The sequence below is a fragment of the Asterias amurensis genome, chromosome 16 (assembly GCF_032118995.1).
Source record: "Asterias amurensis chromosome 16, ASM3211899v1".
NCBI classification, from domain to species: domain Eukaryota; kingdom Metazoa; phylum Echinodermata; class Asteroidea; order Forcipulatida; family Asteriidae; genus Asterias; species Asterias amurensis.
This window is the reverse complement of record NC_092663.1, coordinates 16,908,902-16,932,365: the sequence shown is the minus strand read 5'-3', so window position 1 is coordinate 16,932,365 and position 23,464 is coordinate 16,908,902. Positions and strand designations below refer to the sequence as shown.

The 23,464-nt window shown below is 36.8% G+C and overlaps 1 protein-coding gene and 1 long non-coding RNA gene across 20 annotated transcripts in view; one reads left to right on the top strand and one right to left on the bottom strand.

Annotated features, from left to right (window-relative positions):
• The window catches only part of LOC139948852 (serine/threonine-protein phosphatase 6 regulatory ankyrin repeat subunit C-like), a 31,176-nt gene extending 12,987 nt beyond the window's left edge, over positions 1-18,189 (top strand). Inside the window, exons 8-26 of one of the 7 annotated variants that reach the window (XM_071947200.1) lie at positions 311-476; positions 3,306-3,329; positions 4,412-4,526; positions 4,965-5,047; positions 5,421-5,484; positions 5,883-6,092; positions 6,582-6,693; positions 7,370-7,444; positions 8,072-8,273; positions 8,704-8,909; positions 9,163-9,367; positions 10,465-10,552; positions 10,963-11,046; positions 11,383-11,528; positions 11,962-12,003; positions 14,244-14,326; positions 14,912-14,994; positions 15,647-15,738; positions 16,537-18,189. In XM_071947200.1, the coding sequence (XP_071803301.1) occupies positions 311-476; positions 3,306-3,329; positions 4,412-4,526; positions 4,965-5,047; positions 5,421-5,484; positions 5,883-6,092; positions 6,582-6,693; positions 7,370-7,444; positions 8,072-8,273; positions 8,704-8,909; positions 9,163-9,367; positions 10,465-10,552; positions 10,963-11,046; positions 11,383-11,528; positions 11,962-12,003; positions 14,244-14,326; positions 14,912-14,994; positions 15,647-15,738; positions 16,537-16,769 (2,313 nt within the window). In that variant the 3' untranslated portion in view covers positions 16,770-18,189. Of the gene's footprint in view, positions 1-310; positions 477-3,305; positions 3,330-4,411; positions 4,527-4,964; positions 5,048-5,417; positions 5,485-5,882; positions 6,093-6,581; positions 6,694-7,369; positions 7,445-8,071; positions 8,274-8,703; positions 8,910-9,162; positions 9,368-10,464; positions 10,553-10,962; positions 11,047-11,382; positions 11,529-11,961; positions 12,004-14,243; positions 14,327-14,911; positions 14,995-15,646; positions 15,739-16,536 lie in introns of all 7 variants that reach the window. The other 6 variants (XM_071947199.1, XM_071947202.1, XM_071947201.1 and 3 more) reach the window with 6 other exon arrangements.
• Positions 386-22,754, bottom strand: LOC139948858 (uncharacterized). Of its 13 annotated transcripts, none has more exons than XR_011787489.1 (14): positions 22,486-22,754; positions 22,314-22,375; positions 16,608-16,697; positions 15,577-15,716; positions 14,208-14,316; positions 13,788-13,904; positions 11,337-11,522; positions 10,463-10,581; positions 9,923-10,045; positions 7,649-7,773; positions 4,988-5,097; positions 3,852-4,062; positions 1,103-1,216; positions 392-497 (listed from the first exon to the last, which is right to left on the bottom strand). It is a non-coding gene; the product is annotated as an uncharacterized lncRNA (long non-coding RNA). The 13 variants fall into 13 exon arrangements; XR_011787495.1 differs by lacking the exons at positions 22,314-22,375; positions 22,486-22,754 and adding exons at positions 11,805-11,976; positions 20,926-22,304; XR_011787488.1 differs by lacking the exons at positions 22,314-22,375; positions 22,486-22,754 and adding exons at positions 4,375-4,519; positions 20,926-22,304.
• Positions 22,755-23,464: the final 710 nt, after the last annotated feature.

The window sequence follows — 23,464 nt, the reverse complement described above, 5'->3', positions numbered from 1 at the left end:
AATACATAACCACTAGGTGAGAGTGGCGTAAGGGTAAAACAAACTAAAAATTTTGGTATTGTGGTATGAGAAAACTTATTAAGTTACTCTCACCTAGTGGTTATGTATTACAGTTTCTTCATCTGTTTAAAGCTCTCAACATCTTGTTTAGGGTCACTCTTTCCAAGGACACACTTCCATTTTTATTTTGAAGATGTTTAACTATTGTCCATCTTAGTTATTTCTGTCTCCTCCGGTGTTTACTCTTTCCTCAGACACACTTACTTTTTTTTTTAAGATGTCTAACTATTATCCATCTTATTTATTTCAGTCTCCTCTTCATCTTGCTGCTGTTTCTCCTCATGGTGGCATGTGTCTTGAGATTCTTCTAAGCGAAGGAGCAGATGTCAACATTCGATGTAAAGATGGTCGGATGCCACTACACATGATTGCACTGCAGGGTCGCTATACCAGAGCAGAGAGTCTTATCGAACACAGTAGGTTCCATTCCGAGTATTCTGAAACAAATATTATAAATATATCAAGGTTTGCACTTTGCCAGTTGTTATTCAGTACTTCATTTCTTTACTTGTATTCTTACCAGGAACCAATTTCATAAAGCTGTTAAGCAGAAAGTACTGCTTGAAATTTCTTTGCTAAGAAAAAAACTTAGTTAGGCACCAGCGCCCAAAAATGCAAACTTGCGGCTGGTAATCTGTTTCTGCTAGGCATTACTATTCTGTGCTTAGCAAGTTTGTTATGCTTACAGGCTTTATGAAATTGGGCCCTGTATACAAAAAATGAACTTGTTCTCACAGAAAGATTGTCTTGTACCTAACTCATAGTAGTCATGAGTGTAGTCTTTTCTTCATTATTTGTACTTATACTCACTGAATAAAACTCATTCTTGGGAAGGATTTGACTATTAGTGTGCCAACCTCTTAGACTCATCTTAAGCAATTTTCCATCTCATTTTAAATGACACTGACTTGACTTTTGTGGCTTAAATAACATTTTGTGAGTTTTGTGATTAAATAACATTAACCATAACCTCATGAAAGAAGTTCATCAGGCTGGTAAAACTTATTAAATGAATTTTCTACGAAACACAGCCAATACTCACATAATTTTCGTTTACGTTTCGAATACATTTGTAGTTTCACTAGTCATCCTCAGAACGAGGCACCACCATACATGTAACCATAACTCTATAGTGTCGTTTACAAGGATCCTTCCTCTGGAAGGGTTAAAGATATTTGCGTTGCTCTTAAATATTTGTACATTTTTACTGACCTGCCTTTAGGAAGCAAATCAGTCATCAAGTCCCATTCATATCAGGTCATTCTAACAACTATGCTTCAAACAACTGAAAATACACTGCCGAAAAAAACACTCCATGTTAGTTTGCATGTACGCAATTTTTATGAGAGTCCATTGTTGATGTACCATTTCTCTCATTGTTTTTCCATGATTAGTGTCAGTCACCTACCAACCAAAATCGCCCCAGTCTGCTAAACATGGTAATAATCATCATCAACATGTAGTTGATATACCCCTTGCATAACGCGAAACGCTTCACTGACGCACACGTTTTCACGCACAGAAAACAGCTATCATCCAATCATTTGCCTCCTTTGACCCCACTGAGGGCGCTTTTTGACCCCATTGAGGTCACTTTTTGAGCTTGTGACGTCATATGCAAGGGGTCTATATCCCATCTCTGTGGTGAACATTGATTTTACTTTCAATTTACCCCCTCCTTGGTCAAACTTGCTGGAAGCAGTGTAGCTTGGCAATTTTTTGTTGTGGGTTCCCTCACAGGCCTTGAATTTTGTTAATAATATTTATAATAAGCTGAGAGTGTTTAACTTAAATCAAATATTGTCGCAGCTTTTGGGTACAAAAAAGTAATTTGTATAAATGTCTTTTGTTTGTTTGTCAAATATGTAATAATTAATTTACGAAAATGGTGTATCGCGGGAAAAGTTGGCAGAGCAGGAAAAGCATGAATGTAAATAAATGTCAAGCAATGTTGGCTTAAAGCCATTATACACTTTCGGTACAGAAAAAAAAAAGTTCATAGATTTACAAATAATTTACAGGGCTTACAGAAGGTAATATTGAAAGACTTCTCTTGAAATATTTTTCCTTGAAATGCTTTACTTTTTGAGAAAACATTAAAACAATATCAATTCTCGACAGCGAGAATTACGGATTTATTTTAAACACATGTCATGACACCGCCAAACGTGCGGAAACAAGGGTGGGTTTTCCCGTTATTTTCTCCCGACTCTGATGACCGATTGAGCCTAAATTTCACAGGTTTGTTATTTTATATATAAGTTGTGATACACGAAGTGTGGGACTTGGACAATACTGTTTACCAAAAGTGTCTAATGGCTTTAATGAAAGGCAATTCCTTGCAATTGGTTCAGTTTGTTGTTCTGCTCCCCAAGGCTCAATTTACAGTAGTCATGGTAGTAGTCTCGGCTAATTTCCTACCTTCTGCCAAGGTAGTAGTTAAAAAGCAGGTTAGTTCTTTTCGGAACTGAGAAGTCTCCCGAATTCTGAATATCTACTCTTCTGCAGTAGAATAATAGCAAGACAAGTTCTTGAAATAAAATAATCTAAACATCAAACTAGGTAAATTCACATGGTGTTACCACAAACCATTGTTACATACATGTACCTCACCATGCAATGACTAAAAGTCACAAAGAAATTATAGATTGAAAGACTTTTTCATGAGATTTTGTGTTGTTTGTATCTTGTTATGTTGAAGTGGTTTGATTCTTCTTAACGTCCAACCTTTCTTTTGAAGTAAGTTTTCTGTTTAAAAGTGAAACAAGATTTTGTGTCAAGACAGTATACATGTAGCATGATGTGGATTGTACTATGTAAGCATGTTGTTGTTGTTTACGTTGTGCTGTATTTACTGAACCCAATAAAATGAGATCAAAATTGGGGTCAGGATGGATCAGTTACATGGTAGATCATATAAATAGACTCAAACCAAAGAAGTGCCCAAATTAATGACAATTAAACGTTTCGTTGAGGATCCTTCAAAGGAAATTGTAAGTGTAATTTAAAACATTTTGAAAATGTGGTGGTCGGAAACGGAAAAGTGGTGGTTGGTAAAACCTGTGGGCAGAACCCTTGGGATAAAATAAGCCACAACTTCAAATTGGTTGCATCCTGGTTTGTTGTTTTCTCGGCTGTGAGTGTGGTGGATATTTTGTGTGTTCATTTTCAATCGGTGTCCATTCTACTGAATTCACGTGTGTCTACCCATCTTTTCCTTCTCTTGTTTGCACCCGTTACTATAGTAACAGAAGTTTTAATAGAGCATGGTGAGTTCTCTTTGATTATGTATACTAACAGAAAGACATCCTTAACCTTTGACCTGTGTTAATTAACATATTATCATATGTAGACGGTAGATTCAGATTTCCACTCAATTGTCCATTATCTGTGTCAGTTCATAATACTCCCCTTTCTGTCCCCTTCAACCACCCCCGCATTCCCCTCTGTTAGTACAAAAAGCAGGCTAGTTGATTGATCATTCAAGTGTTTGAATGATGGGCAAAGTTGAATACAAGTTACTGGGATGCGTTGTACTGTTATCATACAAAACCAGCCTTGTCAAAGAGATGGTTGGAATAATTTAAAATTTGGTAACAACGTGCTGCCATCTACTAATCTTTTTTTAAACTGGCTTCTGCTTGCTCAAACAAAACTAATACAATGCTGCTAAATCAACTACACTCTTTTGGAGACAAGTTTGCAATTTAATCCATGGCAATAAATCCATTGTAATAAACACAGAAGTAAGTCTAGACAATCTATATTAAGATCAGTAAAGTAGAACTTACATTTTTGTGACATTACATCAGAAAACCATCAAGTTTCGTAATTGAACGGTGGGCTGAGCTTGTCCTTTTCATGACACCCCTTGACCTCTTGCCTGGGCCCCGGCCACTGGGTCCTGACCACTGAGCCTTGACTAGTGGGCCCTGACGTTTGCACCTCGTCCATTTGGCCCCTTCCACTGGGCCTATTCTACTGGGTTCAGCAGTTCCAAAACTGTTGAAGAAAAATTAACATCACTTATTAATAATTTACCAAATGTTTAAAACCCAAAGCGTATCAGTAATGCAGCATTTGAAAGTTCACCACTAAGCCAGGGCAAGCTAAAACACAAAGACAAAATGCTTCCAGAAACAGTTAGCAAATATAATTACTCAGTTATTTAATATATAACTAAATATAATTAAGTTTTGTTATTTTTAAGTTATTTGATAATCTAATTTTATGTGTTGGTTGTTCTATCTCAGTAGTCTTTCTTTCAAGCTTAATTCAGCAAGAACTTTGAAATAATTATTGAAACCACAATACCCCAAATTTTCTTTTTGTTCTTGTTTGTATTTCTTAGGTGCGACCGTTGACTGCGCTGATAAGAATGGCAACACACCCCTTCATCTAGCTGCTCAAAATGGACATCAAGAACTCCTTGTCACTTTACTTATGCATGGAGCTGTACCTACAAGGTATTTCAGTGTGTTAATAACCCTGCTACTGTGTGACCATGTAATACCCACATTAGTTTTGAGTGATAAACTATGCCAGCCTGCAATTTGATATAATGTGGTGAATATACACATTGCAGTCGACCCTTCTACTGTCTGCCCATTTAATATCATCCACTGCGGTTTTGAGTGATAGTGCCAGCCTGCAATAAGTTACCATGTGTTGAATGTACAAAGGGCATAGTCAACCCTCCTACTGAATGACCATTCAATATTATCCTTAGTGGTGTTGAGTGACGGATAAACTATTTTACCCTGCCATTTGTTTTATTTGTGAATGAACACGGTGCACAGTCAATCCTCATACTGTCTGAGCACACAAATATTACCCACTTTGGTTTGAAATGATAAATTGTTTACATTTCTAAATATTCTTTTCTTGGATGATTTTTTGACTAGGCGTGGCATCCATGGAATGTTACCTCTTCATCTTGCTGCTCTTAATGGATACACGATGTGCTGTAAGAAACTCCTTGAAGCAGGTAGGAATGTCTTAGATTCATCTTTCCTATTTCAAGATCTAAAAGAGAATCTGCTGAACAAAATATCATCAAGAACCTGAACTGTATTAATCAAGGACTTAACAGACGCAGTGGTTTTTCTGTCCCACTACAAGGAATAGATGCCCTTTTATTTGATTCATTCACCTGTTAATTTCTTTTATATAACATGTACTTGGCTTTTTCCTCTTTATTGCATCTGATTGCTGATGAAGTAGCTCTTCAAGTGCTCTTCAAGTGCTACCACTACCTTCCTTGGTTTATCTATCAGACTTTTAGCTTTTTAGTAAAGTACACATCTGAAAGTTTTTGAAGTGACTTGAATGTTTTTGTTTTAATTTCTTGTTATCAGCAGAGTGTGATATTAATGCATTGGATGACAATGGTAGAACATGTGTCCACTGTGCAGCATGCTCAGGGTAAGCAATTAACATAAACGAATAATGCATAGTGAATATATATGAATATTGAATAATAACATCAATAGTAAAAATGGCTTCTTATATAGCGCTCATATCCGCCACTCAGTGATGCTTGGGCACATCAACATTCAGTATTTTTTCCTGCAAGGCGTTGTGGAGCTAAGTCATTTAAGTGTGAGACCAATTCCTTTCAAAGCACCATGTAATGGTTTTACAAGGTGATGTGGCGCAATTTGCATATGTTTATGAACAAGAATAATCTTAATGTTAAAAGTTTTTTATGATATTGATGTGAAAATGAATATTCATATAAAGTGCACTTGAGTCATGAATAATGCATAAATCTGTCTGTAAATATTCTTGTGAGTAATTCTCTGCACTGAAACTATTTTCAGAAATGTGGACTGCTTGGATCTTCTGATCCGTAGCGGTGCCGACTTCAGTCTGACGGACAAAGAAGGTCGTACACCTTTACACTACGCATCTGGGAACGCTAATCATCAGTGTACATTGTCCCTGGTGGCTATGAAGTCGAGTGTAAACTCTCTTGACACCAGAGAATGCTCTCCGCTTCACTATGCTGCCGCTGCTGATATGGAAGCAGAGTAAGTATTTGTAATGGAAAAAGTCGACGATTGTAAATATATTAAACTCTTAAGTTTGTTTTGATTGCTCTACACTCTTGATATTCACTGATATCCAATGATATCAGGGCTTGAATTTCGTTCTTGAAGGGGCACAGCAATTTACCTCTGGTTAGGGGGCACTTCTATGAGGAAAACGTAAGTTTGTATTGTAACCTTGCAGAGGGCACCACAGCAAAAGCACAGGGCACCACAGCAATGTCTGCGGGATGTGGGTTTTATTTCTATTAAGATTTGAAACAGTCTTCATTAAAAGCAACTTTTGATTCACTTTCTCAAGTAAGTCCAACCTTCTACGATTCATTTGAAAATATTTCAGACAGAAATGTTTCTTTCATAAAAAGGATGCCAGCAATTTGTTACCCCCAAGAAGTGAGTTCATTCATTTATTGAGGTATAAAATTTGTATATCTGATTCTAAATGTTGTTATCCATTTTGTTTTTCTGTAGTTGTGTAGAGCATTTACTTCATAACAACGCTAATCCAAGGCTCAGGGATGTCAATGGATACAACACACTGCATTACGCTGCAGCCAATGGACACTGCTTAGCTGCTGAAAAGGTAAACAGGGTACCAGTTCCTTCAACTCACCAAGGTCTTACCAGGTCTCAATTTTATTGCCCATTTTAAGATAATGTGGGCACATTACTAGGACACTTTTTACATTACATGTAGGTAAATTTGTCTGTATTCAACCAAGTCAAACGTTAAAATGTTATTAGAACTACAAAATATTAACACTTTTACTATTAGGTTTGGGCAAATTTGTCTGTATACATGTACATACTACCAAGCCAAACAGTGCACTATTATAATTTCCTTAATACATCTCAAAAAAATCTAACCGCCTTATAGATTCTATGTTTACAGCTTCTCGTAAAGCATGTGAAAACTTCCTTCCTGTAAGTTCAAAGGTGACTCTATAACTCCAGGGTTGTGATCTGCTCTTCTTCCTTCTTTAATACTTTATTAATTCTTCCGTGTTTGGTTGTAACAGATCTACAATGTATCACAAGCCTTGAATTACACTCTTGAAGGACGCAGCCATTTTTTTCTCTGCAAGGGGCACTTCTAGGAGGAAAATGTAAATTTATATTGGAACTTTTCACAAGGCAACACAGCAATTTGAAGTTCAGGCAACCACTGGAATTGCTGTGAGTGCCGTGGGTTATTTGGAGGCCTGCTACCAGAAAATTCAGAAATAAATCGTTTGTGATTGATTTTGGTTTGTTTTCAGCTCCAAGCCGTAGCTGGGAGTGATCTTCTAAACACCAGTGGATCAACACCTCTTACCACCCCTCTTCACCTTGCGGTAAGTAACTTTGCTAAGCAAGATTGTTTGTGCTAAGCAATGGTTTGTGCTTGTGGGCTTTATGAAATTTGGTCCTGTTTATGACACTTGTGTCATTGAGTAAGTAAAGTGTCTACCTCAATAATTGCTTTGTACTTCAGACGGGTTGTAAAGTCAAAGTAACTTGTGTTGTGTAATGCACTTCAAAGATCCCATTACACTTACCGTTAAGAGAAGCAGACTGCCCTAGTGTTTCTGGCACGATTGGCTACAGATTGCATCGCATCACCTCGGAAACCCTTACAAGGTGCTATAAAAATGGGTCTCGTCATTCTAACAGCTCTGCACATCTGTAAAAAATGCTTTAAGATATCAGTTGGGTGTTACAAAGGGCTGTATAAGAACTGCATGTGATTATGACTGTCTAACTTGGATCATTTTCTTCTTAAATCCACTGCTATTTAATTTTAAGCGAAATATTAATTTCTTCCTTCAGCTCCCTGAGTTATTTTTATCTGAAATGTTTAATCTTTCAACCCTTTACCAATAAGTGTTTTAGCCTTGTTTGGGGCAAACTTCCAATGAACAAATAATTCACAAAAAAGATATTCCATGGTGGGAATTTGATTGTTGTGTTTTTCTTAACAGGCGTATAACGGTCATGTAGATGTCCTTCATGTTTTGATGCGGTCAATAGTCAATCTGGACATCCAGGATGCAAATGGCCGTACGGCCCTTGACCTGGCTGCATTCAAGGGTCATTTAGACTGTGTTGAAGCTTTAGTCATGCAAGGAGCTACTATTTTAGTAAATGACTCTGTGTCAAAGAGATCACCTTTACATGCTGCTGGTAAGTCAAGACAAATGTTTCTGATTTACGGCCTTTTAGAAATGTAGTTTGCGCAACTTCGTGCAAACTGTCATTATAATTTCATCAAGAACATTGAACCCATCTATTTGAAGCAAAATGGTGTGTGTACAAGCTGCATCTCAAGCCATAGCATTCACAAACGAACATCATGGAAGTTTGAATGTCCAAGACTTGGAGATTCACATTTTGTCAGGTACTTGCATTGATTTCCAGATGAAAGTCAGATTAAGTAATTTCAAAGGAAACTTACTACAACTACCATCTTTATAACAAGGAAGCTTTCGGACAGAGATAACAAAATTATTTCTGAGGTTATTACCAAAGTACAACTTTACCTTTAAGTTGTCACCCAAGGGTTTCGTCTATTAAAAATTCTCTGTGATGTCACTTATTTTCTTATTTTCAACAGCATATAACGGACACGCAGAATGCCTGAGAATCCTTCTAGAGAATGCTGACCAAGAGGGGGCAGTAGACTGCCTTGATAATCAAGCGCGTACACCGTTAATGGTAGCTGTTAGTAACGGGCATACCGATGCTACTCTTCTGCTCCTACAACATGGGGCTAGTCTAAGTGCTAAAGATATCCATCATAGAACTGCACTTCACCGCGGGGTGAGTAGAATTCTCCTACAATGATTTCAGAGTAATAATAATAACAATGGAAATTTCTAAAGCGTCGGTATCAGCTGCAAGCGACCTAATTTGTTCAAAACAGCTGATCAGACGATTTCCATAAGGGGCACCAAAGCCAAGAATAACGCAACAGACTTTTCCTGGATATAAATAAAATATTTCTCCAATAGAACATTTTCTCTGATAAATTCGTTGCGGGAAAAAAAGTAAATTCACTGATTTTTTTCCCCAGGCTGCAAACGGGCATGAGGAATGTGTAGATGCCCTTCTTCAAAGCCAAGCAAACACTTCCTGTTCAGATGTCAAAGGTCGTACCCCCCTCCACATGGCAGCAGCGTGCGGCCATGTTGGAATATTGGGGGCGCTGTTACAGGCTGGATGCACAAACTATCTAGATAGTAATGGGTATACTCCGCTACACTGGGCTTGCTATAACGGTGAGTTTAAAGGAACACGTTGCCTTGGATCGGACGAGTTGGTCTATGAAAAGCGTTTGAAACCGTTTGTTATGAAATGCATATGGTTAGAAAGATGTTTTAAAAGTAGAATATAATGGTGCACACAAGTATCACTCAAAATTGCACGGTTTTCATTTTACGTCGCGAACTAACACGTTCGACCATTTATGGGAGTCAAATTTTTGACTCCCATAAATGGCCGACCGTGTTTGTCGACGAGGTAAAACAAAAACCACGCAATTTCGAGGCATATTTGTGTAGATCATTGTATTCTACTTTTACAACATCTTTCTAACCGTATCAATTTTATAACAAACGGTTACAAAACGCTTTTCAAAGACCAGCTCGACCGATCCAAGGCAACGTGTTCCTTTAAGTAGGATTTTAAACTTTGCATGGTGGAAAACGATCAGAGCATACTGATGAAAACGTCGAGTTGAAACCAACAGTTCTTTTCAGAACCACCCCAACTCATTTTGAGATTTTTATAACATGGTGTTACCGCAAACCTTACTATATGGTGAGTTTAGTTACCTTTTTCGATTGTCAGGAATTATTTCCGCTGAAATAAAATAACTATCTGGCAGGACCCTCCGTTGATTCTTCAGAGGAATTGTACTACACAGTGACTTTAGATCTTTCACCATCGTCATTATTCTTTAAAAGAAAACAACATCAAAATTTTATTTCAAAGCATTACAATTACCAACACTACTCAAAAGAGATTCCACATGGTACAACTGTAAACCACACCCGATACTCATAATATGATGTTGTCATGAAACTACAATGTGAGTTTTTTTTATTTTTCATGCGATAATATTACTAGGCTTTGCCATATTGGTTTTTTTTCAGGAATGTGATTTCTCAGGACTTGTCCTGATTCCAGGATTTTTTTCAAATTTTGAGTACTCCTGAAAGAAATAAAAGCTGTCACCAAAAGGAGATAGAAATAGCCAATATAAACCTGAACTGTACATATCTGAGAGGTTCTGTGTCCAAAACGAGCTACTTTTCAGGAAGGTTCACAATCGTAAAAATCTTATTCTTTATCTTTTCTTTTTCTACTCTTACAGGTCATGAGCATTGTGTAGAGTTGCTTCTTGAACAAGATCCTAAGATGTTCTTTAAAGGCAACTCCTTCACGCCTTTACACTGTGCTGTGTAAGTATTGACTATCCTCTGTAGATTTCCTTTTAGTAAAAAATAAATAGTTTTTATATAGGGCTCTCTTACAGCACTTATCATTTATTTCTAAACAGATTTTTTTTATGGGACCCATTTTGAATTATGAGACCCATTTATGTAATACCTTGTAAAGGTTTACAAGGTGCTTAGGTGCAGTCAATGCCAGAAACACTGGAGCTTAGCCATAAGTGTAATTGGGTTCTTTTAAGCGCATTGCATAACTCATGCGGCCAACAGCTTTTTTTCCAATCTGAAAGGTGAAGCAATAATAGTTAAGTGACTTGCTTTAGGACACAAGTGGAATCAATTATTCGTGGCATATAGTAGAGAATGTAAATATTTTATCAATGTTTTATAACTTTCTTTTCTTCTTTTTCTCTTGACAGCCTTAATGACAACGAATCCTGTGCAGAGATTCTGATTGAGACACTAGGAGATGAGATTGTCAACATTCAAGATCGTAAAGGAAGGTCAGATAGTGTTTATTTCATCTTTGTGTGGGACACTTTCTTAAATATTTTGTTCGTTTGACAAGCAAAATGTGTAACTGTAGATTGTGGTTTTATTTTATTCCCCCACAGTATTTTTCTCCCGAAAAATGTTTGCTTCTAGTGTGACATTCTTTTAAAAAAGATTGTTCAAAATTTTCTTTAAAATTTGAAAGTTGATAAGTGAAATTCACAGGTGGTTTTGGGGTGTTGTTGTTGTTGTTGTTGTTGTTTTTTTTTTGGGGGGGGGGCAAGCCAAACTTGAACCTTACCTGCATCAGTGTTAATTTTGATAAATTTGCCTCTTGTCTGTTCCAGGACTCCGCTCCATGCCAGTGCTCTGAATGATCAGGTAGAATGTCTTCAGCTGATGTTAAAACACGGCGGGCAACCCAACATTCCAGATAAGTATGGCAAGACTTGTGTCATGGTGGCTGCTGAAAGTGGAGCTGCTGGAACTATAGGTGAGTCGGAGATAAGATTTTTCAGACTTTTATTTAAATTCAGACTGAAGAAAATCAGACAATATTTACTCCATATATAATGACATTGGGTTTTAGCACTTCACTCTGTGAATTTATCACCAAACTGTAAAACAATTGTTAGAAAACAACGGCAAAATTTGTTCTCCCAAATTTAATTGCTCAAACCCCCAAAAATGTCAACTCAATCTACCTTTGCTATTTAATGAAATCCCAATGCATTTACTTAATAATGACATATCATTCACAAGTTCACACCTGTTTGTCTTGCGAACAGACGTCATGCCTCTTCTGACGTCATGCCTCTTCTACAGTCTTAGTTAGGGTACCCTTGTAATCGCTATTAGTCTACTGCCCTCTTGTGTCCTAAAAGTCTTGATGAATGAACGTTCCTCTGTACTGGTTTCTTGTTCAGAACTCTTCTGTGCACCTTCAGATTCCATTGACGGATCGTTGGGTAAGGACAGATGATCTTCAAAATCACTAGCACAACTATTTCTTTTTGCCATTTTTTAATGTTTCTTGCTCCTAACTTTAGCTTTTGTTGTTGTAGCCGTATTGGTAGTATACATTTTGCTGTAGTAATCTTTCACAATCGCACTAGTGGTAAAAAGTAGTTGTTTTATTTTGCAAAGGTAACCTTTCACAATCATACTAATGGTAAAAAGTAGTTGTTTTATTTTGCCGAGGTGGATGATGTAATGAAAGGACTGAGGGTAACAAAAGAAGGGTTTGTTGGTTGTTAAATGTAAACGTGATCTGTCACTGCGGTTAAGATTTATAAAGGCAGTAAAGGAAATTGACTTCATGCACCCTTGGATCTCCCTTTGATTAAAATGTCCACAAAACAATTTAACATGATTTTTTGGACCATCCCCTAACTTTAAGGGAAAAAATCATTGCTTCTTCTTTTAGTTCATTGCTTGGTTGTACAAATGTTAGTGAACTGTGTATTAAAGTTATTGTATTGGTTTGTGTTCCCATGAGTGTGTTTGGTAGCTTATAATACAGTAGCTATCATTATGCTGTAGAAATTCTTGTGTGCTCAAAAAATATTTCTTTGTATTTTGTTTTATGTTCAGTTAAGTTCTCACAAGCGTTTCTGCCAATTAAGATTCAAATTTGTTCTTTTATCTTTTGTCTTTCTTCATGATTTTATTTATTTTACTAGTGATCATTGATTCAGTTGTTTTGTTTGATTTGATAAATTTATTTTAAATTTTCTTATGTAAAATCTATCTCATAATTTCATTGGTGTATTTGACTACACAGAGCTATCTGTATGCACACTGTGGCCCTCTAGTGGTACAGATTTGCCAGCTTCTTAAGTACATTATTTTTCTCTTAATTTCTGTATTATCTTCGATCTAACACAAGACAGTCTCTGTACCATAAATCCCACCACTATTTCAATCTAAAGGTTCACGCTAACCAGCGATTATGAAATACCCTGCAGGTTTAGGGCACCCCTGGTAGTTTGTGCACATAATGGAAGTTGTGGTTTTACTTGACAGTACTTGAGACATAGCGAATAGTTAGACTTCACATAGAAATTGTCCCCTTTAGTCATCTCTAGAAGCAGAATGGAGCACTGCTCTGCATCAAACTGTTTAAAGCAGTGGACATTATTGGTAATTACTCAAAATAATTATTAGCATAAAACCTTTCTTGGTGACGAGTAATGGGGAGAGGTTGATGGTATAAAACATTGTGAGAAACGGCTCCCTCTGAAGTGCCATAGTTTTCGACAAAGAAGTAATTTTCCACGAATTTGATTTCGAGACCTCAGATTTAGAATTTGAGCTTTCGAAATCAAGCATCTAAACGCACACAGCTTCGTGTGACAAGGGTGTTTTTTCTTTCATTATAATCTTGCAACTTCGACGACCAATTGAGCTCAAACTTTCACAGGTTTGTTATTTTATGCATATGTTGTGATATACACCACTGGTTTTTGACAATTACCAATAGTGTCCAGTGTTAAAACTACGCATTCTTGACCTTGTGCAGAAATATACCTCTCACACATGACGCCACAAGACCCAAAGATTACCTTCACCTCACTAAGAAATGTGCACAGCGCATACACACCCGACACATTTCCATTGTTTGCAATGGCAAACAATGCGAGGGTCTACTTCAGATATTAAAAAGTTATATTGGTGTTTCTATTTTAACTGGTCCAAAATAATGCATCATGCTCGCTGTTCTATCTTACATTCTTTATCATTAAAAACTCACCTCAATACTGCCAACAAAAAGTTTTCATGTGACAAGCCAAGTCGTTTCTCTAAACAGTTGATTCTGCTTCCACTCCTCTCTTCCACTCTGTAGGCCTCTGCGTCTGTGATACATAAACTGTGTTAAAGTAAAAACAGTAAACTCTTATTTTTAGTTTTAGCACTCAACCAAAAAAGTAGTCTTACAAGGTGTTGTTTCATGAATGTCGATTTGAATTGAATAATTGCATAAAGAAATCAAATTTGCCAGGGGTTGATTTCACAAAGATTGTCCTTGCTTAGGACTAGTCGTAGGAGCTATTAAAAACTTAAGGCTAGTCTTAAGTTAGGACTCGTCCTAACTCGAGATGAGACTTGTCTTTACTCTTTGTGAAATGCACTCCAGGTGAGTTTTTCTGGAGGGTTTTTAATAGTTTGGTACCTTTATTGATGTTGTGATAACTTTTTGTGATTGTAGAGTTGGTTGTTAGCAGCTCCGGTGCTGATCTTAACGTCTTGGATTGTCAGAAGAACACAGCCTTGCACCTTGCCTGTCAACAGGTAATTATGGCGGAATTAGTGGCTTCAGTTATGGCTATGGCTAGATCACTGAAAAGGCCTTTACTGCAGCCAGTAGCCATAGCTGTAGCCAAAGTCACTTACACTTGGTTTGGACACATCCTGTCATCTAAATTTGTCAATAAAAAAAACAATGGAAAAAGGCATTGGTCACCTTCAATTATAGTTGAAAGTCACAAAGTCTTAAGCTGGGACTAATTTCTTAAAGCCTGTGGGCACATTAACTTGCTAAGCACAGAATAACATTGTGTAGCAGAAACAGGTTACCAGCCATCATTCCATGAAGTTAACATTGCTGTTCCTGGTGCCCCACTAATTGTTTGCTAAGCTACGATATTTTCTAAGCAGTATGTCTTCTAATTAGCTACAATAAAATTAGGCCCTGGTTCAAACACAGTCTGCCATCTCAATTCATCAACAAAACAAAATTAGAAAAAGGCAATGACTCAATTCTCAATTATAGTTCGGAAAGTTACCTGGGCCCAATTTTATAAGTGAACCCAACACCATGTCAGACTCCTGTAAGCCTTTAAATTGTTAATAAATGGTAACTTGTTTAATTTTTAGAAACATGAAGCTTGTGCGCTGATGATTCTAGAGAAGTTAGAGGATGTTAGTATTATCAACATGGCTAACAGTGACAACCAAACGTGAGTATTCAAATTTTATATTTACTGTTTCCCCTAACAGAAAATTAATTGCTGTTAATTAGGTATTCAGTCGATTTGATATAATTATTTCTTGAGTTGTATTCGCCAAATAACAAAGTAATTTTGGCATGAACAAAGAAATATTGACTAGAGCGCAACTAGCCCTAATGGTGGTGTAGGGCTAGATAGGTCAACAAATACTTTTTTTTTCTTCTTTTTTTTTGCAAGTCGCCAGACACAAAAGGCCTGAAGGCCACTTCATGGTGTTGGCTACAATTATTTTATTCCAGACGCTGTTGCCGCCTACTCCTTGGGCTGAAACAGAGTTATATTGATACTAGAAATTGCTCTGGTTTTGTTTTTGCAATAATTGTTTCGTTTACCAGATCACTTGTTTCCCTTCGCTATTTTGTCTATGAAATGATAAGCCCTTTGCTTGAAAGTGGGGTATTTTCATCAAAAGGAACAGACTCTGTAAAACAAACTCATCCTGGTTTGAATAGATTTATAATGGGTTTAAACAAAGAAGCTTTACTGGAGCTGATGAACCTACGTCCTCTATTTTAATGTACCGTGCTTTACCTATGTTAGCAGTCTCCCTGTTATCCAATACCATTTTAAGACTAATGGCTGTTTCTTCTTTGTTTGATAGACCCCTTCATATAGCAGCACAGAATGGTCTGGTTTCTGTGGTCCAAGAGTTGATATCCAAAGGAGCCAGTCTATTAGCGTTAGATAACAAAGGTGAGAATATGTGAAGGATATAGTCAATCGCAAGGAGATATTTGACAATTTGGGGGTAGAGGCAGCATGTTTCAAGAAACAAAAAATGGCTTCTATTTGAATTTTTACTTCATGAATTGGAAAAGACATTTTTGCTTTTTGTGGTTGATAATGATGTGTATGGCTGATTTGTAAATGTGTCTTGTACCTGATCTTCTGTTTAACCTCATACATTGTATACCTTTCAAGCTGTTTCTTTGCATGCATTTATCCACTGATTTCTATTTGATCCCAATGGTCTGCCATTTTACCACTCTCTTAAAACTGCACATTTCAATCACTGATCTCTATTGTACTGACTTGAGTTAAATATTTTAGTTTGAAGCCTTTTAACAACCATATTACCACTCTTTAACTGCTTATTGCAATTACTGTTCTATAACTGATAGATAGAGGCTTACAAAAAAATGCACTTGCGTGAAATTATTGGACCACTATTTTACCACTCCCACAAACTTGACACATGTATGTGTTTTCCAGTATTACTCTGGTAAGGAGTACACAGTTGCGTTGAGTAATCCCTATAGAGCTTACGAAGGAAGCTAAACTGGGATAGCCACAAAGTGGTTCAAAAATTCACCAGCTACAGTAGGGATCAGTGCATCTTTTGTACTACTTTTTAAAACAAATCGGGAAAACTGATTGAAACTTGGTGTCCTTAAAGAGGTTTGTTTTTTTAGTTTCATTTATTTTGGAGGTGCGGAAACTCCACCTTGGCTTCTTAGAAAATAATGGCAAATAATCTGGGTTTGTTTGTAGGTTACACCCCTGCTCTTAGTTGCGCAGCAACTGACAAGATTGCCGACTGTCTAGCGATCATCTTAGCTCACATGTTGCCATTCTCTCCAGCAAGCACAGCCACTAATTCCCGCATCGCTCTAGCTATGAGCGGAGAGCTTGGCCGGTTACGGAATGCAAGCCTAGAGTATACAGATGGGAATAGGAGTAGAGGTGAAAGTAATGCCGATACATCTGACTCTGAGACCTATTAAGGAGCTTTTGAAAACACCTGCCCAAAGTAACAAACACCTGTTTAATTAATTGGTTTCTATACAAAGAAACTGTAGACCTCAATGTCCCTTCACTCTGTAGCTCCCAATAGGAAGAAACTAATCAAGATATAGCATGACTTAACGTTACAGTACCCTCCCTTTCATTTAGCCAATTATTTCATTAGAATTTTGGGCCAGTAATCTGACAAATATGAAGGATATCAAAACCCAAGTATCCACAAATTATGGTTTAGTAAGCGAGATAACTCCCTCACAAGCCTCACAATTAACCAGCATGATCTTGTCTCTAAACAAAATATCTTACAAAGTTTAGAAGCTTGGAGAAATCTCCCTTTTTAGCGTAAATATTGCTTGCTGTTGGTCATTAATTACAAAAAGACTGACTCAATTCTACTGATGATCACATCAAGGTCTGTACGGCTGCTTAGCCAAAATCCGAGCTTAGTATTTTTGTTTGCATTCTTTCGTTTAGCATGCTTATAAATGGTGGTTTTTGTTTGCTTACTAGTACAAGGCACGAAGTACGCAGGGAAAATTTTCTGGTACATGTCAACATCTTTTCTTACCTAGCATGCTAACTGGTAGACAGATTGACAAACAAAATGGCAGCCAAATTAACTTTCTTTTTATATGATGCCATGTGGTCATGAAATTAACTTTCAGGTACAGCATGTAAACAATAATGTTATCTTTCTATTTTCCTGATTCATCAATTAAAAATATATTTAAACGATTTATTAATTAGACTTTTTTACGGAAGCGATTTAAACTAGAAAATATTGGGGGTTTTTAAGCTCATACTAAATAGTTAACTATGAGTGAGTTGTATGTTTTTATTTCATGTCAGAGGTCATATGGTTCTGAATTTCAAAATGGGTTTACTGATTTGAATAATTGATCCACTAAGCTTAGTTTGCTCTAATTATTTGGTTTTATTTAGTCGGAAAATGTAAATATTTCATCTTGATGGTTTTATTATATTATGCCAAATGGTTGAATGGGAAAAGGAGATTACAGATGTAATCGGCTCTTTTATATTTCATGTATTATTTGAAATATTAAGAAAATGTAAAAAAGGAAGAATTATTTTCTTATGATTGGACCAAAGTTGTTATCTTAATTATTATAATCGCACACAAGCCAAGGCTTGTCTTGAAAAGGCATTTTCATCTTTTATTTTTATTTTTCGAAGGGATATGAGGTATGTTGCTTTGTACAGTCACAGGGGAGGGGTGGGGCTTGAAGGTCAGAGGTTAAATAGTTGAAGTATCGGTATTGGTTGTGAATATAGAAGTCAAACTCTGCATTGATGTCTTTCATTAAAGGAACACGTTGCCTTGGATCGGACGAGTTGGTCAAAACAAAAGCGTTTGTAACCGTTTTTTATAAAATGCATATGGTTGGAAAGATGTTTTAAAAGTAGAATACAATGATCCACACAAGTTTGCCTCGAAATTGCGTGGTTTTCCTTCTACTGTGCGAACTAACATGGTCGGCCATTTATGGGGGTCAAAATTTTGACCCCCATAAATGGCCGACGTGTTAGTCGACGAGGTAAAAGGAAAACCACACAGTTTCGAGGCATGTTTGTGTGGATCATTGTATTCTACTTTTACAACATCTTTCCAACCATATGCATTTTATAAAAAACGGTTACAAACGCTTTTCAAAGACCAACTCGTCCGATCCAAGACAACGTGTTCCTTTAATACACCACGTTTTATTTCTACACATTAATAGAATTCAGGAATTAAATACGACTGAAGCACAGTCATTTTTTCTTTGATGAATTATTATGGCTCGTCCTCGAAGTCTGGTGTTTCTGTTCAGCAGAGTTGGTTCAAAACCCAGTTTTGACCCCTCTTAACCATCATTGTTTTGTCCCTCAGATGGGACATAAAGCCATAGGTCTTGTGTACAAGTATTGATGGTGCATTTAAAAGAACCGAGAACTCTTATTGTGGAAGAGTATAAATTTACCCCAGTGTTTCTGGTTCACGTAGTAAGCAGCCTTGTATACAGGTTTCCTCAGGCTTGCAAGCCACAGTGATCAAGTTCACTTAGGAGCATTTTGGTTTCGTTACTAGAAATAGATAATTATGAAACTACAGCATTCATAATTTACATCAGGGATTAAGAATATTTTTGTTTTACCCTTAGTGCTTCCTTGGTTTCTGTGAGAAAAAATCTCAAAAATTCCTTACCAAGGACTTCTTCTTACAACCCGAAGAATTGTTTGATTTTTAAGAACCTGTACGCAAAGAATTCTGCAGTCAACAGAATCATAAAATTTAACCCAGTTATTACAATTTAGTTATTATAATTTTAATTTTATTTTTATTCAAACATTTTACTAACTCAACCTGGCGCAATTCATATCACTGGTTATCATAGATTTATATGTGGTAGCCCCGCTACAGTCAGCACTGTACAAGTCATTGTAAGCCCATAATTCATTGGTAGGTTGTGCCATAACATTATGTCCTGATGTTTTGTAAATCTACTTACATTGTACTTTTACAATTTACTAAAAACCCTTAAATTAAAGGCAGTGGACACTATTGGTAATTGTCAAAGACCAGTCTTCTCACTTGGTGTATCTCAACATATGCATAAAATAACAAACCTGTGAAAATTTGAGCTCGATTGGTCGTCGGAGTTGCGAGATAACTATGAAAGAAAAAAACACCCTTGTCACACGAAGTTGTGTGCTTTCAGATGCTTGATTTCGAGACCTCAAATTCTAAACTTGAGGTCTCGAAATCAAATTCGTGGACAATTACTTCTTTCTCGAAAACTACGTCACTTCAGAGGGAGCCGTTTCTCACAGTGTATTATACCATCAAACTCTCCCAATTACTCGTTACCAAGTGAGGTTTGATGCTGATAATTATTACCAATAGTGTCCACTGCCTTTAAAACTTTCATAAAATGTTTTAAAATTGATAGTTGGCAGGAATTTGTATGATATTTTTCAGGGGACGTAACAGTATTCCCCCCCCCTTCCACAACCCACCATCATTATTGTAACATTGTAATCAAGTAACAAAAAGCCTTGTCAATTTTATTTTGTTTTCTGTGTTTTTAAATTCTTCTAAAAAATTTGAATATATTGTAAGTTGTTAATTTATGCAAAAGCTAGATTAATGATGGTTTTGGACAAGTGTATTTTCTTTTTTACAGTACAGCAACACTTCCCATAGTAGTCTCACTGTATTGAGTAGTCTTGGTTCAAAACTCTCCTGTTATAAACTCATCCCCATGATCCATCACCACAAGAGGGCACACTCCCACCAAAGATTGCTATCATGGAAGTTTGCTTTCCTGTCGTAGCAGTTTTCGGGTGATAGCGGTTCGTGGTTGATATAGCCATCTATTGGTGACTCTATCAGTGATGGAATTTAAAGGCACTGTACACTTTGGGTAATTACTCAAAAAATGTATTAGTATAAAACCTTACTTGGTAACGAGCAACGGAGACCTGTTGATAGTATAAAACATTGTGAGAGACTCCCTCTGAAATAACATAGTTTTTGAGAAAGAGGGAATTTCTCCTTAAATATTAAAAGACTTCTGGCCAGAAGCCTTTTATTTCTATCTGACAGCACACTATTTTGTACAAGGGTGTTTTTTATTTCATCATTTTCTTGCAACTTCAATGACCAATTAAGTCCAAATTTTCACAGGCTTGTTATTTTATGCATATGTTGGGATGCACCAAGTGAGAAGACTGGTCTTTGACAATTACCAAACGTGTCCAGTGCCTTTAACCGCAGGAGTAGTGAGATAATAAACAACAGGAGCGTCTTGAACCAAGGCTATGTATTGACTTGTATGTACATTAATTTCCACACAATGGTGCTTGTGACTGAAAAAGAAATATTAAAATGATGAATATTCATAATTTAATTTGAATACTTTCTTGAGCATCGAATAATAATATAATTTTAAAAGTGTATATGATTTCAATACAAGTGTTTGTTTGTCTTTTAAGTCGGACATCAATATAAATCCCCCCCCCAAAAAAAACTGCTTAAACTACTCTATTTTAAACAATAATTCATGAAAAGAGAGAAGTGTTTTCCTACTTTTGAAACAACATTTTTGCTTAAATTTTGAGAAAATGAATACTCACCCAGTTAAACACGCTGGGCATGGATTTTAACCCCCTTGGTTTACATTCTTCTTCAGAACTTAGAAAAGAATGCTGTCAACAAAGAAAGAGGGAAACGACAACAAAGCAGAACAAGCACAACAAACCCAAAGCACACACAAAAGCAACATCACACTACTTGGGGGATTTCGTGAATCTTAACCCAATTATTGTGATTGTGTTAAGTTATACAATATCATTTTTGGCAAGGGTTTTTGGAAGGCATAGAATGATATGAAACAATAAAATTATTATTTCCAAAACATAACTTTTTTTATTTTATTTTTTTAAAGATGGACTCTCAATTTGTTTGATCAAAGATAAGTTTAAACCAATATTTAGGTTTTTTTTATCCGCCTCTCTGACACACCGTTGTAGTCTGGATTACTCATCACCACCGAACTGTACCATCGGCCGGAGGGGGTCCAGGCCAAGACTACACATAAGCCTATGACAGGTTACCCACGTGACCACGGCTGTTGGAACCCTCCTTGTGTGGCACACATCAACTGCTTCTCAAAATAACTTTCCCTCAAGGGAGTTTTGCCCCAAAGTTACTCCAAATAGTGCTATATTATTATTGTGCCATGACAACTTTCACATTTTGAAAGGGAAACATTATTTTTCCGTATTCTGCCACCACTTTTCCACAAATTTTTACTAAAGGAATATCTCAATTTTTTAAAAGTAATTTAGATATCAACGAAATGAAAACGTGATGACAGGATACGAAAATGTCTCCCTTGAAAGGAATTAAACAATTGTACTAAATTTGCTGGAATTTGTGTTAAAATAATGAGAGCTCAGTCGATAATAATAAAAGGTGCCTTTGGATCGAGTGCCCGATGGTCATTACTTGACCAGAGTCCCTCCAACTTTCTACGGTACTGGGGTCTTACCACTCGGACACTGAGTGGACCTTCACCCGTGACAAACCCATGGGGAGATAATGATACCTCGCCAGGCAGACCTACCACCTCACACGACATACTAAAGCATGCAGAGGGGGCAGTACACAATGCCTACTGAACAACCTTATTATTGTTTCATTTATGGCTTTATTTGGTAAACATTCCATCAAATCATCATCTACTTTTACTTCTGTAATTGTATTGTTTCATTACATCGCATGCCTTTATTTGGCGATGTTTATCTTATGAACTGTGACCCGCCGACTGAAAAGAATGCTTGGCTGAGGATTATTGTTTCACAGTGCATCTTCAATTCAGCACCACCACTTCACAAAATAATGTTTACAAAAAGGGATATCTCATTGAGTTAAATTAAACACTTTATTTGTTATTTCATCCGAGGTAGCCTAGCAGAGAGGCTAAATTCCACATCATTCATCAAAAGTGATACTCACTCACGTAAAGTTAGCTCAAGTTATGGCCTGTATTCGCCACACAACCGCCTCCAATAATGTGAAGTGCTGTTCGGTATACCGTGTGTGAAAAAAAAAAAAATGTCAACAACAGTTTCGTGCCGAACTTTACACCACAAGAACAATAATACTTCGTTTTAAACGATAACAAAGCTCACCAATATCTCTTGCTCTGTTTCCATCCATGTTTATGTGGCAAATGTAAGAACTAGTTGCGACAAATACACAAACGACTTGCACTCTGTTGACGGACGACAAGAAACAACACAAACATGTGCGTGACCGGAAGAATTTTACATGGCGACTTGTGTTACGTCATCAAAGAGAAAGACCACGTGGTTGTGTGAATGGAAAATAAAGTACGCGCGCTGCGAATTAGTTTCGAGCGCCCTCTTTTGATGTACAAACTATGACCGTTTTTGCTTTAGGTTCTCGGGCGCGGACCGGGTAAAGAAGTTATTACCGGCCTTACCAAGGTTTGCTAAGAAGAGTGTTGGACCCATCCGACTATATAAATATAACAGTTAGTTGAAAAAGGTATGCAATGAGTAAATTAAACCTTTTTTCACCGAGAGCGATACCCCCCCCCCGCCCCCAGCATTGTTCCCATTATTTCCTCTTGTACACAATAGGGAGTACAACCATGCCTTATATCATGGAGGTAGAAATATCAAGTCCGTGTTTTTCTCCAAAGGGGTGGGGTACTAACATGCTTAAAGGACGTGGCAACTATTGGTAATTACTCAAAATAATTATTATCATAAAACCTTTCTTGATTACGAGCAATAGAGAGAGGTTGATAGTATAAAACATTGTGAGAAACAGCTCCCTCTGAAGTGACGTAGTTTTCGAGAAAGAAGTAATTTTCCACGAATTTGATTTCGAGACCTCAAGTTTAGATTTTGAGGTCTCGAAATCAAGCATCAGAAAACACATAACTTCATGTGACAAGGGTGTTTTTTCTTTTAATATTATCTCGCAACTTCGACGACCGATTGAGCTCAAATTTTCACAGGTTTGTTGTTTTATGCATATGTTGAGATACACCAACTGTGAAGACTAGTCTTTGACAATTACCAATAGTGTCCATTGTCTTTAAAAGCTTTTGACAAAGAAACAAGTTTGTGAAAGTACAAA